The sequence below is a fragment of the Thamnophis elegans genome, chromosome 10 (genome assembly GCF_009769535.1).
Source record: "Thamnophis elegans isolate rThaEle1 chromosome 10, rThaEle1.pri, whole genome shotgun sequence".
NCBI classification, from domain to species: Eukaryota; Metazoa; Chordata; class Lepidosauria; order Squamata; family Colubridae; genus Thamnophis; species Thamnophis elegans.
In genome coordinates, this window is record NC_045550.1 from 23,377,359 (window position 1) to 23,393,436 (window position 16,078).

At 37.4% G+C, this 16,078-nt stretch overlaps 1 protein-coding gene across 8 annotated transcripts in view; it reads left to right on the forward strand.

The window, feature by feature from the left end:
* SEMA4G (semaphorin 4G) overlaps positions 1-16,078 on the forward strand; it is a 127,185-nt gene that overhangs the window by 53,639 nt on the left and 57,468 nt on the right. For 5 of the 8 annotated variants that reach the window (XM_032226014.1, XM_032226019.1, XM_032226022.1 and 2 more), the window contains exons 2-5: positions 3,325-3,493; positions 4,344-4,469; positions 5,453-5,589; positions 6,123-6,367. In XM_032226014.1, the coding sequence (XP_032081905.1) occupies positions 6,247-6,367 (121 nt within the window). In that variant the 5' untranslated portion in view covers positions 3,325-3,493; positions 4,344-4,469; positions 5,453-5,589; positions 6,123-6,246. The remainder of the gene's footprint in view (positions 1-3,324; positions 3,494-4,343; positions 4,470-5,452; positions 5,590-6,122; positions 6,368-16,078) is intronic. The other 3 variants (XM_032226018.1, XM_032226017.1, XM_032226015.1) reach the window with 3 other exon arrangements.

Sequence of the window (16,078 nt, forward strand, 5' to 3'; positions counted from 1 at the left end):
AGAGAGAGTAGTTAGGTAGGTAGGTAGATAAAGGGATAGAGAGAGAGAGAGAGAAATACAGTAGGTAGGTAGGGAGAGAGTGAGTATGGGTAGGTAGGTAGGTAGGTAGAGGGATAGAGAGAGAAATAGAGAGATAGAGAAATACAGTAGGGAGGGAGGGAGAGAAAGAGTGTGTGTAGGTATGTAGGTAGGTAGGTAGGTAGAGGGATAGAGAGAGAGAAATAGAGATAGAGAGAAATACAGTAGATAGAGGTGTTCCTGCAGGCACAGCACTTGATCAATGTAATTCTCATCAATCAGTTAAAGAGCTTTCCAAAAGGAAAAAAAAAGTTTTTTTTCCTTTTGGAAAGTTTTTGCACTCTGTTTTTCACGAAAATGAGCCCATTATCCCCCCCAAAAAAGGCATGAATAGCCTTGTGGGGGGCTTGCAGAGTGCTCCTGGGTGTGTGGGGGGAAACAACCAAAAAACTGGCCCGTTTTTTTCAAAAAAAATTGCATGCATAGCCTTATGGAGGCTTATAGAGTGCTGCTGGGGGGTGGGAAATGGCCCGTTTTTTGCTCATTTCTGCCCTCCCCAGCCCCCATGAGCTCTCTGAAAGCCTCCATAAGGGTATACATGGCCATTTTGGTGAAGGGGCGGGGCTTCAGGAGGCAAAAAATTCTGTATTCGATGTATAAGACCCACCCAGATTTTCAGCCTCTTTTTTGATATATTCTATTTTTTTAAAATTCATGCCATTACACAAATACAATACATGACATAAGGTGTGGATGTGTATCTACAAGAAGCAAACATCTATAACTAATGCATATGATAATAACATGGTAACACTTGTAACAATATATCACACTTCTCTCTGTATCCTGCTGCATTATAGTTTTTATTAAAGTAGTACCCTGAGGCAGTCAGCTAAGAAACTGCTTATAGTATACCTTCCTGTATAACAAATACACTCTTCTTTTGTGCAGTCAGTATTTTTCTTGTGGATATGATTGTATTGTTCAAATCAGGAGCTTCCATAATATTTTTGTTCATTTGGCAAGATTCTGACACATCTGCTTTCCATCTAGAATCTTTTTTAGAGTATAGTAGTGTTTCTCAACCTTGGCTACTTTAAGATGTGTGGGCTTCATATCCCAGAATTCCCCAGCCAGTATGCTATGGAGTCCACACATCTTGAAATAGCCAAGGATGAGAAACAATTGTGTAGAACTTCTCCAATAATCTATGAATCAAATAATTGCCATAATTTAAGGGGGAAAAATTGTAGTGTCTAAATTCTCTTTTCTTGGGTATTGCAAGTGATTCCTCAGTTAAATTTCCTTTGACTTTGCTCCTAACAATTATGTGGAAAAAATTAGTAGAATCAGAATATAGTTAGGGGATTAGAAGGGAAGTGGTTACCCTCCCAGGTAAACCAGACCGAAAACAATTTGATGAGTTAATTCTACTTTATTTTAAGGCTACATTTACAAAATTTTGCACGTCTAAAAGTACTAACTTCCTGCTGCTACTTTTAACTGCATAATCCATTAGAGCTGGTGCTTCCTAAGTTTCTTTCTCTGACAATTAAGCCACTGGGAGCTTCTTCCTATCTTGTCTGGTTGTTGTCTGATTGTTTCTTAGGCAGCATCTCTTCCCCTTGTTCCCCAGGGTCATCCACAGATTCCATTTCAGGAAGTGTTTTTGATCAGTTTCCACTGAGATTCATGGTGAATTACTATAAATATTTTTGAAGGAGTGGGGATGATATTACAGAGGAGAATGGTGACCAGAGGATTAATGTTGGTTGACAAAATCTTTCTGATTGTGAGCTTGCCTATTTACACTCTAGACAGCTGCTCCTTGAAACTGAAGTTTTTGTAATAGACTCATGAGTTGAGCAGCTGGGAGTCAAAGGATTCCATCAAGGTTCATAACCATTATATAGTTGTAAAACTGATACTCTTTTATTACTCATTTTGGATTTAATTAACCTACAGTTAAAGAGATATTTTTTTTGTGGCAGGATAAGGAGGGTTTTTTTCCCCTCTATCTCAAAGCAACAGGGAAAAAAAGTTTTAAAGCGAGGCGGTCAAACTCCTGGCTGCAGGCCGGATGCATCCTGCGCTGGCCATGCCCACGCCTAGTTGAGCGAAGGGGGAAAAAGTTGCAATACATCAGTTATTGCTATGACAATGCGGGTTTGACATACCTGTTTTAAAGACTTAAGAATTTCTTAAGCTTAGCAAGGAGATGATGTAAGAAAGTTTAAAACAGATAAAGGGGACAGCTATTCTGAAAGATTGCTTTTGAATAAATTGGAATTAAATTAGATAAATAACTTGGGCCTTCATGGGAGTGTGTTCTGGTTATTATTAAATAGTTAGGCAACTGGTGGAAATAAAAATAAAGATAAGCATAATATGAACCAACTGTATTGTTGACTGTAACTATACAGATGTGGATTATATGCTGACTAATTACTGAGTGGCATTAGAGACTAAGGTATTAAAAGTACAGGGAGACAAAAGAGGAAAAAAGTGGGGAAAGCTTGCTTTTTCCTTTTCAATGTTTGCAACAATTTTTCATTTGGATTCTAATACAATGGCAAGAACTCAAAAAGTGGCAAAATGGGGGGGAGGGAGGATTGTTAGAGCAATATGCAGCAAGAGGAATTACGTCATATTTTCTTCAAAAATTTTTTTAACAACTTGCCAGTAAATTTGCTGAACTATTGATAACAAAATTGATCCCAGTAGCTATGGAAAAAAGAATGGCTGAAAGACTTTTAATGATGAAAGAGGAGATGAAAGAGGATGTTAAGAAGAGAGAAAACCCTGTAAAATGAGTGTCTAGAGATGTGAAACAAATTAATGACAAAGTGGAGATTTTGGAGAGTAAAGCAGAAGTTATAAACAAAAAATTGGAAAGAAAATTAGATAACTTGTCTCTGTTGAAGTTGAGAGAAGGAATTTTGTTTGAGGCTTCTGAAGAGGATATTAGAGAAAATATTAAAGACTTGGCATTTGGGGGGAGAGATTCGGAAGTGGAAAATACAGATGCAGAAATTGATAAAGTTTATAGAAAAAAATTCAAGATTTCTAAGAATAAGAAATGTTCTAAGGTACACTTTATCAATAAGAAGAAAAAGGGATCAAGTTTTGCAGAAGGATTTTAATTCAAGAGTGAAGTTCATATAACTCAATATAAAGAAATGTGTTTAAATAAATTCCTGTCAAACTTTTACTGATCACAAATAATAAAAAATGTATTTTTTAAACTGAAAGATAGAACCCATTTTGAGGGGACAAATTTAAAATGTAATTTTTATTTTTCTACAGCAAAGATTTTGACTAAATTCTGTCCAGAAGAGAAGATAATTTCTACAAAAATTCAAGGAAGAGAATAGAAAATTCAAATGGAGATGTCAGAGAAGACTACATAAAAACTTCAACAGGTCCAACGGGAAACTGAAAGTGATGGTACTGAATTAGATCTACATTTCTACAGGTATTGATTTTTTCTAAATGTTTGGCTTGATTATGGATTACAAATGCTTGACGTGGAATATAAATTGAGAAAATGCTTCTCAAAAGAGAAAAAAATAGTATTTGAAAAACGTTAAATATCAATTTGCTTACAGGATTTATTAGGACATAAAATATTTGGTTTATGAAAATTTGGATGAAGACTTTTTGGGGGGGGCAGGAATAAAAGAAAAGAAATAGAGTTGTTTTGTATGCTAATCTCCAATTAAAAATAGAATTTGTATTGACTGATGAGCATGGTAGATGTGCTAGAGTGGAAGTTAATTTGCATCAGGCTAAGACTTTGGAAGACATTGGAATTCATGCCCCAAATGAGAATGATGTATTGTTCTGTACATGATGTATGGAAAGATTAATAGGTTTCTTATAAAAACTGGTGCTTGATGGGGAATTGGAATTGCATAATCTCCACATAATGGGATAGAACTTCTGAGAAAAGCATTAAAACCACTCAAGGTAGTTTACCAAAATGTTTTGGCTTTTGTTTTTGTTTTGATTGACAATATAAGACTGGTTGATATATGGAAAGAGCAAAATGACAACTCCAGAGAATGTACCTATTTTTCAGAAAGGCATAGCACCTTGTCAAGAATAGAAATTAACTGGATTTCAAAGACCTTGGATACTAAGGTTTCTAAATTAGAAGTACTGTCAGATTTTTTTAAGATTATAATCCTCTGAGTTTGATTTAAAAAAGAAAATATATAAAAGAAAATTCTTTCACACGGAGACTACATGAAATGTTGTTACAGAAAGAAGTAATGGATGATTGCAAAAAGATATTAAAAGATTTTTGTTAACATATACTTTAGGTCAGGGGTTGGCAACCTGCAGATCTGGAGCTGCATGCGGCTCTCTGGGCACTCTGCTGTGGCTCCCTGTCGGGTGATCCCGCCGCTCACTCTCCCCTCCCCGTCACTCTCCCCTGGCCTGAGAAGGTAAGGGCTATGGCGGAGGATGGAGCTGATTCTCTGGCACCTCACTGTTGCTGGAGCTTCTTCCAGCCCTTGTTGGTGCTGGGCATGCCTTGGTCCCTTGCTTTCTGCCCCAAGACACTGCCTCAACCTGGCCGTGACCGACGGCAGCCTTGCTTTGCTGCACTTTGGCCTGAGCCTATATGTATGTTCACTTGAGGAGGATCTCCCCACTTGTGCACACCCTCACGGCCTTGTCACAGCTGGCCAGGGGGGTCGTAAGAAGGAGGGGGAGGAGAAGGGTCACCAGAGCCTTAGTGTAGGAGTGAAGTGCCACATTTGTGCTCCAGGCAAAATTGCACACACACTGAACCGGCAGTAATACTGGCAGCAATCCACCCCTGGTCCAATGTTTTTTAATATCTGATAATTACTTCCAAAATGCAATATGGAAGCAATAACATCAATTTGTCTTAGAAGGTTATTAAAAATGTATTTCTTAAATCAATTTTGGTACTAAAAATACCTAGTATTAATAGCAACGAAATGCAGAGCTACATAAGAATTTTATTCCTTTTCTATGAATAAATCTTAATTTAAATAAACAATTACTGTTTTTGTGGGTTTGTATTAAAGCACAAATGATATAAAGCATAAAAATGAAAATTTTTAAATGTATCTTCTCAGTATTTTCACCTAAGCAATTTCTACGTTTATGTTTAGGCATTTTTGTCATATATAAGATCCTTAAAAGAATTGTTTACAACTAGCTTGTTTTTCCTCCATTTTTTAAAATTTATATAATATAAGTTATGTAATAATTCAGCTATATTTTCTAATTGAAACTATTGTAATCTCACTGCAATAGAAGAGCAGTTTCTGTAACATTCAAGAGCTTATCCCCAGAGGATCCAATGCATTTGATCTATTTGTTTGTGGCATTGGGATTTAATGAGGGTAATTTTCAGATCTAGGAAAGTAAAATAGTTTTTAAAATGTCTTGCTAGGGCTATGATGTCAGTGGCTTTTCAGAGCAGCAAGCCAGTTTTCCACACGTGACAGATTGATTGACAACAGAAGAATGGTTGCCTGAAATGATGGGGAAAAATATAGGACAAAACTGAGGCTTAATACAGGATATAAGGTGAGACAGGGATGAGGAACTGTTCAACAGGGATGTAGAAGTTGCTTGATCTACAGGAACAGTGACCATATGTCCTTAATTATAAAGGACAGCCCTTCATTTCCTTTAGGTTTGTCTGTTGTCTATTTTTGGGTTTTGCCCTTGAATTTTCATTTGTAAGGGAAAGTTATAAACCTAAACAGTTTTCTTATCCTTATGATACACTTTCAGATTTGCCCCCTTTTCAAGTTTGTCCTTTATTTCTTTCATGAAAATATGGTAACTGTTATACAGTCATATGGAAGTCAAGGTTAAACCATGCAAAGTACTCAGACTGTATTTTGTATCTTTCCATTTTGGGGGAAACTTGAAGGGCACATTCAATTTGCTGTATAGCTCCACAGATCTAGGCTGAATGAAGTTCATCTTTTAAAAGGTACGGGTTAAATTCATAGCAAATGTCTGACTTGAAAGGTGGCATAGGATAGACAATTCTATTAGTGCTGGAATATTGCATTATTATTATTAATTTAAACTTTTATTTTTTATTTCAGGATTTTCTTTGCAACCTGTGATGCCACATGTAGAATCAACAGGAAACTTTTCCAACCATCGACGGCAAACTTGTAGAAAAGGGCTGTCTTGCCCTGTGAGCAGCAGCCTTGGTTGACCAGGAAAATGAAAGAATATGTGCTGTTTTATCTGATGGGTCTCTCTGTAGCCACAGTAATGGGATATTCTTCCAAGTTGTCTTCCGCAGATTTGGATGCCACCCCTCGTATAACAATTGTTTATAACGGTAAAGGAAATCTCCGGTTTTCTGGAATTAATATGACATGCTAATTTGGATGCATCTTGAATGGATGTGAAGAATAATGTGTAAGGTATGTGTGTGCGGTGTGTGTGTGTTTGTGAATATTTAAAATGCATGCCTACTCCATGTTTTGTATAAGCAAATTTCTGGATTCTCTCTCTTATACGTTTTTTGTGACATTTTCAAAGCTAACACATTTAATTTTGCAGACATGTTGTAACAGCCTGTTTGATGAGTAAAACAAAAAAGAAAAATGATTGCTTGCTATAAATTATGAAGTTCATGGAATTCAGTGTACTTCAATTATTGACCTCTATGTTCTTAGCCTGCTTTCTTGAAGTTGGGCAGGAGGATTGATAGCCTGGGGACCCTTTAGTTCAGATTATTCTACAGTGAACACATTGCAATGTGAAGCAAATCTTTCAGGGCAATCTCTGTAAACCGTGTCCCAAATATTTTTGTGGCAGACATTCTAATATCTTGAAATATGCAGTATGACTGTTTTGAAATGTTCAAAACTTTTGAAAGAATTGTTGGCAAAAATTTACTTCTTCCAAGATTCAAATTTGGCCTCCTCTAAAATGGCATATTGGTTAGTCAGTTTTGATTATAGGAAGTTAACTAGGGCTGGGATCCTACCGGTTTAACAACCAGTTCATTGAGTGTGTGTGTGCGTTTAGAGAAGACTTACCTTCCGGATTACTGCTTGGGAAGGAAAACAGCTAAGATGTGGCAATCCACTCTGCCACATGACGCTGAGAAGGTAAAGGTATGTAAAGCGCAGGTGCAGGCGGACGGGCCCACTTGCTTGTGCGAACCAGTTCGCTCCCAGCTGATCTTCGGAGCTACCGGTTTGCCTGAACCAGTCCGAACTGGTAGAATCCCACCCCTGAAGTTAACCAAGTTAACTCGTATCTCTATATAACAATCAGAGATCCATGTATAGAGTGAATGCAATAAATGAATTATTAAGCATTTATTCATAGTTTCTTGAATTTTGCTGATAGGGTAGAGCTAATACAGCTATCTACAGGTATTTGCTTTGTTTATGATTTTAATGCTAAGGTGATGATAGTTGCATCTAGTATTGCACTAGCTGTTTAATTTCTGATTTTTGATTCCAATTATGGAGTCCTCACTTGATTTTTTGGTGGCAGAATTGTGATTTGCTGCTGTAGATTCTGGAACATTCACAATTCTGTGATACTGTAACTTAATTGATTTCTGAATTAATACCAAAGAGATACCATAGTTGGTTTTGTTAGGCTGGAAACAATGAGAGACTGTTGTACACTGGTGATTTGCATGAGTTAGATAATCCATTAATATTAATGTGGAGAGAGAGCAGGTGATGTGAATGAGTGATATAATAATGGCAGTGTGCTGATTCCTTTCATCTGTTATAGTTAATGGTGCTGTAAACTAACTGTAGGAAATGCCTAAGTATTAAAAATACTAGTTTTATTACCTTCAGTGAAATATATTGTTCCATATTGAAATAATTAGTCATACTTCGGATAGGCGCCAACCTATGTAGTCCAAAGCAGGTGATTTATTGTCAAGGACCTCACTTCTGCCCAATCAAAGAATACCCAATTGGGAAACTCTTCCCTAAATAAACCATGGATACTGGCTTGTTTAACCATTCATGGATTATTTTAGAGAGAGTTTATAGCAAAAGAAATGCTCCCTTTTGAGGGGCCCCAGTTAGGTTTGTTTCCTTTAGAATTGTTCCTTATTTTACTATGGAACAGAAAGGGAGAGGAAATCCTGCTTTAAGAGCTGTGTGAGAGCTGCCACTGGTGATTACATGCCAGGTTGAAGCTGTCAGCACTGCTATCTTTCGCCTCAACATGCATGTCTGATTATATCAGCATCTTGGTGCAAATCCCCAGGCTCCATTTTTCTGGGAATCTGCATGTATTAGAAATGCATGATCAGAAGTTCCTTCATGACGGCAACGGAAAGGGGGAAGAATTCTATTTGGTTTTCATGAGCTGCCTTGCCCACAGCTCTGTTTCATGTTGGCTGCCTCTGAGTAGTTACCTGGCTTAGAAGATTTAATTTGTCCATTCCAACCACAGAATTATTTAGTAATGCTAAAACTTTGAATAATCTCTGTCCTTTCCTGTTTAAGAGAACAAATAGCAAAATGAGACCAATGAACTGTCCTTAGATCAGGTCACAGAAGCAAAAAGCAATGAGTCTGAAGGACAAGAGCACACACTAAAACAGTAGCTACTCCAGAGGTCAGTAACCAAGCCAGAACACATGTTTAACATCAATATAAGCTACCAGCATTGTTCAAAAATTCTGGGAGTTCGATCACAAAGAAGACTGGAAAATCAAGAGTGCTGCAACACAGAGTAAGTAGCCTCAGAGCTTCATGGACCTGCAAATAAGTTGTACATCTGCTGCAACACTTTTGGGTAACTAGAGATAGATTAGAAAGAGCTTCCAAGAGTTTTAGGCAAGGTACTAGCCTTAGAAAAAAATTAACAGTTTTAAAACCAAGCAGCCAATCTCTCCCTTAAAAAATATTCAGAAAAAAATGGTGGGCATGGATTCATTTTGCATTATTGCCATATCCAACTATAGCCCCAAAATGTTAAGTCCATGCTTCCACCACACACAATTGATTTCTTCCACCATTTCTGTTACAACATATACTGATATACTGGCTGGGTTTGCCAAGAGCCGTGATGGCACAGTGGTTAGAATGCAATATGGCAGGCTAAATCTGCATTCTCACTGCCAAGAGTTCGGTTCTTACCGGGTCAAGATTGACTCAGCCGTCCATCCTTCTGAGGTGGGTAAAATGAGGACCCAGATTGTTGGAGGCAATATGCTGATTCTGTAACCCACTTAGAGAGGGCTGTACCAATTTCAACACACTTTCTCTCCTGCTCTGCTTCCATTTCAGGGGTCTGTCCCAATGTTGTGCAGCCTCAATAGTTGCTTCTCATGTAGCCGGAAAAAAGAGCTTCTCCTGGATCAATCAGGGGCTTTGTGATGCCCCTGAGATCAGGATGTGCCCTTCTTTATCACTATCTCTGCGGGACGGTTTACATCCAAAAAGGACCGTCGAGCAACAGAGGTATTGACAGCAATCCTGGAGCTCCAAGATTGCATGTTGTGTTGTAGCGACGTCAGCCCCGCCTCCTATTGTATTATTCAGGCAATAAAATGAAGCCACAACCATTTGCTATAAGAACAAAAGATTCATGGATTTATGTTAATCTGGGTTGCATGTCATGTGTGAACCATAATTTCATCCAAGGTTTGCTTTGAAATGAAGACTGTGCCCCCCCAAAGGCTTCATTCATTGCCATCAAGGCTATCCAGCCAGAAGGGGTGTGCAGGATCTAGGACTTGCTTTGGGGAAGCCCTTCCTTGCAGCCAAAATATCATGCAGTTCTCTGACTACAACCTTCAGTCCTGAACTGCCTGCATTCTCAAAGGTTCAGAAGGATCTGCTACTATAGGTAAACCATTGCAGAGGGTGGGCCAGGCACAACCGCATTTGCAGTTTATGGCCCTTTGAACTTCGTCTCATTATAGTTAATTTCTTCAAGGAATGTATGACACCAGTGAAAACGATGCTATCATTTGGTGCTGGTTTTGCTGAGGCTGCTGAATGCAGGATTTTCAGTATGGGTAGTTAATTGCAATTGTTTTTGTCTGTACATTCAAGTTCCAAGATGGAACTGGCATGCAGATTTACATTATCAAATAGAGGTACCAGGGAAGCATTTTTCATTCTAGCGTTAAAGAAACAGCAAGTGGGGAACAATGAATTTGCTAAGAAGATAGGAAAAATGTGGGCTTTTTGAAATTTTTTTGACATATGCTAAGGTAGTGAAAAAGGTTGTGAAAATGGAAGCACTGGAGGTGAGGAAATCATCCATGGGAAAGGGATGAGGAAAAATGCAAACCCCAAACATTTCCTGCTTCTCTGGTCACTGATCTTTTATTCCTCAGCTTTCAACAGTTATCTGAATGCTTTCATGTATTCCTCTGTTTTTGTGAAGTCTGTATGGTTAATGAAAAACAATGAATGAAATACAGTAGTGTTTTAGTCTCAGAACTTTCTCTGGGCCTTGAATGTTTGGTCAGAAACTTCAATATTAAAAGCAAAGAGAAATTATGAAGAAATAGACAAGGCCAGGGCCAAACATACAGTACCTTTGATTTAATTTAATTTACATTTACATTTAACTGAAGCTTGTTTAATTAAATACAATGAATATGTAGAATTATTATACTAAATAAGTACAGAATAGTATTTACTTTTTGTCACATTAAAAATTCCAATCCGAAGAGACATTCTAACTATGGAAAGCCCCTGGCACTGCAATTAAGACTTTTGCGTAAAATCCTATCTCTCTATGTCTATAGCATGTGATTGGTTTTACAGTGTTAAGCAAGAAATGTGATTTAGTAAATTCTAGTTCTAGCCTGCAGATTATCTTTTATCATGCTATCATATAAGTACTGTATATCAGATCATATTCAGCAGATTTCAGTGAATTTTGGAAAATAAAGAAGAATAGTGGAGATAAAGGAATGGTAAAGTTGATGTGTGTGTGTGTGTGTGTGTGTGTGTGTGTATGTGTGTAAATTGTTCTTTAAAAAATGTGCCCACCATTTTGAAAAAGAAAATGAAAGCTCCTCTTAATAGAATAACAATAGAATAACAGAATTGGAAGGGATTTTGAAGATCTTCTAGTCTTGTTCAGGCAGGAAACCCTATACCACTTCAGACAAATGGTTACCCAACTTCTTCTTAAAAACCTCCAGTATTGGAGCATCCACAACTTCTGGAAGTAAGTAGTTCCATTTAAATCTGCACAACTTAGATCCAGTATTCCCTTCGTAGGAAAAAATATTGAGAAAATGGTAAAAGGGTTATATCGATGGAAGTTAGAACTGGATTATTTAATCCCTTTGAGTCCAGTGCCTGGCCTTGAATATGAGATTGAAATGGCTGTGGCTGCTTTTTCGAATGATATATTTGAGTTGCATAGAAAGAGTGTATCCCTTCATGTTCTACTATACTACTGAGTGAGATTGAGTGCTTTTAACCATGGAATCCTTCCGTACTCCCTCTGAGAGTTGGTGAAACTATTCCTTTTTATGATAGGCTACTCATGATTATGACTCCGCTGTCTCTAGTAGTTATGTTTTATTACACTTATGTGAACATTTTATCTCTTTTATGTTTACAATATATTTTTATTTTATGAGCCATATAGGGTCTCTCACTATAGCACTCAAGTACTGTAAAAAAGATGTTACAGCTTATATGGTTATACACATCTGAAATGGTTTTGAAACCTAGTTCCACAGTGACAACATAAATAAATACTGTATATGAAAAAGGCCAAGTGGTCTGCTGCTGAAACTAGAAGATAACTGAAGATTGAGAAAAGTAGTGCTATTTGGCAAGTTTTGCTAGTGGAATATTAGATTTTCTAATGGTGTTTTAGTCAGAAGTGAATTGCTCTCTAAGGAGCTGCTCTGATTAAATAACAGACTATTTCCTAAAACAGCATCTCATTCTCATTCATCTATAATTACTAGACTGAATAGGGCAGAAGTTCTGTCCCTTTTCTTCCCCTGAATTGTTGCTGCTCTTAACCTTCTCAGTGGATATTGCTCATAAGGAAATGACGGTTCATATTTGTGATCTTTGACAGTTTTTGCAGCAAGGTATTCCATTAGATTCAAAAGTTACTGCAAATATATCAGTTGGCTTGGGATTCAACAGAAAGTTTGGCATAATCTCCATGCAACAATCCTGTCCATATTGAGCTGTCAGGATCCAAATTATGTATTTCCAGATTGGTATGAAAGATGCTTCTGACTCACTGGTGTTCAATGTGTTTCAATCATGCTGCAGTGGCATAGAATTCATTCTTGTAAAGGCAATGTTCCTCTAATATATGCATCTACATTGAAATTGGTTGTGCTCTTGACTATCAGCCATGCTATTTCCCCCCCTAACATATTCACCTATGGCAATGCTTATCAGGTTTTGAACTTTTTTTGTGGTAAATACAAGATGGTCATTCTTTGTAGTACTACCTTGAAACAACAACAGAGAAAGCAAAAGAATTAGACAAGATGAAAGTAAGGAAGTGCAAAGCAACTGCCCAGGCATAAGAATGCCTATTACAGGAGTGACCATGCAGGGACACAGTCTGAGTTCAAAATTGCAATAAGGCATTATAAATAGTAGTGATACTGATAAGAGCAATAGGAGTTGGGACCGTGTTGTTTATGGAATCTAGCTCCTTGAAGCATCCATTGTTAACGCATGTGGATTGCTGCTCCTCCTTGCTCTGTTAAAGTCATCTGGCATATTACTTCCCAGTCTTTTCCTTTATGTGGACCATTATATCATAACTGGATGCTTTGGAGAAATGTATCATTGCTCCTCAAGGTAACAAAGGCTTGTTGTAATAAGTTGCAGATTTTGAAACAGGTTTTGGAGGAGTTTTTTGGCATGGGTATCCATCAAGACAGAAGCAAATTATTGCAATGTAGCATTTCATCAATATTGTGCACTCTCTAATAGTAGTCTTGGTGTTGGGTTCAGAAGCACACTCAAACAGAAGGACTGTCTTCCAGTAGGGTCTATGGTAAAAGAGTAGTCTGAGTAGAATGATATAATCAGATTAATTGCTTTTAATGAAATACACAAACTGGCAAAAAAAACAAAAAACAAACAAACAAAGAGAACCCAAAAAGTGCTGAAGTTGGAGTCCATTCATCTTAAAGTTGCTAAGGATGAGAAACTGTTCTGGAGACCAACAAGGGCCATATGATGAGGCTGTGGTTTTAGCACAAGATGTGTAGACCAAATTTAATGTCTTTTTGGAGTGGGTTTACGAATAGGGATGGGAGCAATAAACTTCCTGGAAACAAACCACTCCTGCCCGAGATCTGAAAAACAGACAAACATTGTGCTATTTTGTTGCTAAATTTTACCATGTTGGTCTCGGAATTCTGGTAGCAGCTGTATAGAGTCCACATGTTGTCTACTTTAGGATTTAAGCATTGTTTATTCAGTTATGGTTTCATTCATAAACTCTACTGCTGGGTTCATGCAACACACTGAATTGCAAACCATCGTTCACTATAGATTTACTCTCATTTTAGGCCAGTAACAAGCAAAACACATTTTGGATAAAAGTATTGTGTGCGTGGAGAATATACTATTAAATGTATTGTTGTGATTTACCACTGAATTTACTTAGTGCCATTCATTGCCCAAATATCAGAATTTCATTTGTAATATTGGTACTGCTCAGGAGCTATGTTGAAACCTCTGTTTAGTGTTTATTTTGAGATGAAGGAAGTTTTGAAATGTCGTATCCTTCGAAGTTTAATGTAGCTGACCCGAAAGAAGAGATTGAAATGATAGCAATAAAACATGTCAACATGTTTATAGCTGCTCTCGTTCAAGTATACAAGGCTAACATAAACTTCTTCCTGGCAAGCAGTCTATGGAAGAAGTTTTTAAGATCTTGAACATCAAAAATAACCTGTTCTTCAGTTTCAGAGTCAGTTTCTTACCCCAGGGTTTTTTCATCCTACAACACTGAAATTCTTTTAAAGTGTGAAGAAATAAGACATTCACTCAGCTATATAATCCTCTATAATAAATGACAATGGATGGTCTATGTCCAGGTCATTAAATTATGTTACTTGCCTTGATTTTGGAATGGCTGTTCATCCTGGAGTAATACTATTTCATTCAAAATGTGTGCTGAATATGTGCAGATAAGACTGCAGTGGTGAACATTGCATTGGGAGATGGCAGCTTTCTCCACCTTGTATACCTGCGTATCAGTTGGACTGAAACTGTTACAATCCCTCAGGCAATGTGGAAGCTGGGATTTATGGGGTTTTATTTCTCAGTTCTATATTTCAAACACCTTCACATAAAAAAAAAATCCAACATTTTCTTAAGACCCAAATAAGCTTATTTTTGATGTTAAATTAAAATAGGAGGCATTTAACATGTAGAAACTACATTTATGAAATTTCTGTCAAATTGTAGCTGAGGTAACATGATGAGAAGATTGTAAGAAAATGTATGAAATAATAAGGTTAAAAACTATTTTGTAGCTTAGCTGGGTAAACAGCTGTTGATTCCTGTAATAATATCTTGATAATGGAGAATCCTAGGAAGGCCACTATATGAACAGCAGCTGGGGATTTCTTAAGCTCACATTGGCTTGACTAATTACCACTGGATTTAGGATGGTCACAATCATTACTATACCGGAAGGAATTTGTTATGCAGGATAAATTAAAGAATCATTGTTCTCTCGAATATTAAGAAAATTCATTGAGCTAGTGCAGCTCACAAATCTTGGGAAAACAATTCACATTGTTATCTTAGAGTGACTGAAATTAATAACAGTTTTTTTTTCTTTGTAGTCAAAGGCCTAGTTGGTGCTTCTTAAAATAGGAAAATAGTTGTTAACACAATATTATTTCTTGACTAGTTGTACTTTCTCTGCATTCAGCCTATTCATATGATTAGTGAGCTGTTTTAAATCTCTTCAGTGTGGTTATTGGAATGTAAAAATTTGCATCCTTGCTTGCCATCAAGTAAGAAACAGCTGCTGAGCCTTTGGCTGTTGTTCATATTTTGGGGCAGCTGCATACTAGAATGTTCATCAACATATCGGTAATGCCACAAAGCCGAAAGTCTATAGAACTGTGGTTATTCCTTCTTTCCTATATGGATCTGAGTCCTGGACTCTGTACAAACAGACTCTGGCAAATGAAACAGTTGGAGAAATTTCACATGTGCACTCTCCCACTCCGTGCTCAGCATTCATTGGCAAGACCATGTCTCCAGCCTGGAGGTCTTGGGTTGCAGAGAGTCCACCAGCATTGAGTCCCTAATTATCAGAGCCAAGATGAGAAGGATGGGTGGATGACTACCATATGCCTCACCAGTTGCTGTACAGTGTACTGGAGTCTGGGAACAGACTTTAAGGTCCACCACCCAAGCATTACAAAGAACCACAATGTTGATTCGGCCCTCGAAGAAATCCAGTTTGACACCCCTATCCTAGACTTTAAAAATGTATCATTGCTATTCACTTTTTAGAATTATCAGTAAATGTAATCAGGAGACTGCAAACTTTTGTTGTTATCTTCTTTTGGGTCATAGCCAGTTCCTGGTGACACTGTAGATAAAAATTATCCCAATTGCCCTGTCACTTGCCAGAGTATTTCTGTAGCATCCAGGTATTTTTTCCTCCTCATTTACCTAATTTATGGCTCGTTGGACGCTTCTTCTTCTGGTGATATTGTCCAGCATTATTATCTTTTTCATAGATGCATCTTTCCCTGTGATACATCCGAAATATTACAGCTCTTATTCCATAATCCTTGTCAGTGAGCACTTCATTTGAGTTCCTCTAGTATCAGATAGTTGGGTCTCCTAGTTGTCCAAGGAATCTGAAACAACCTTCTCCAATGCTATAGCTAAAAGGAGTTGATTTTCCTCTTGCTCTTACATAAAATCCATCCTTTGCATGCATACACTATAAAAGGGAATAGCATTGAGTTGATCATTCTAACTTTTTTCTTGATTGAAATGTTGGAAGTGACTAGATGTAAAGCCAACTTTGTTGTTGAAATGTGGTTGCTCTTTGGAAAAGAAATCTT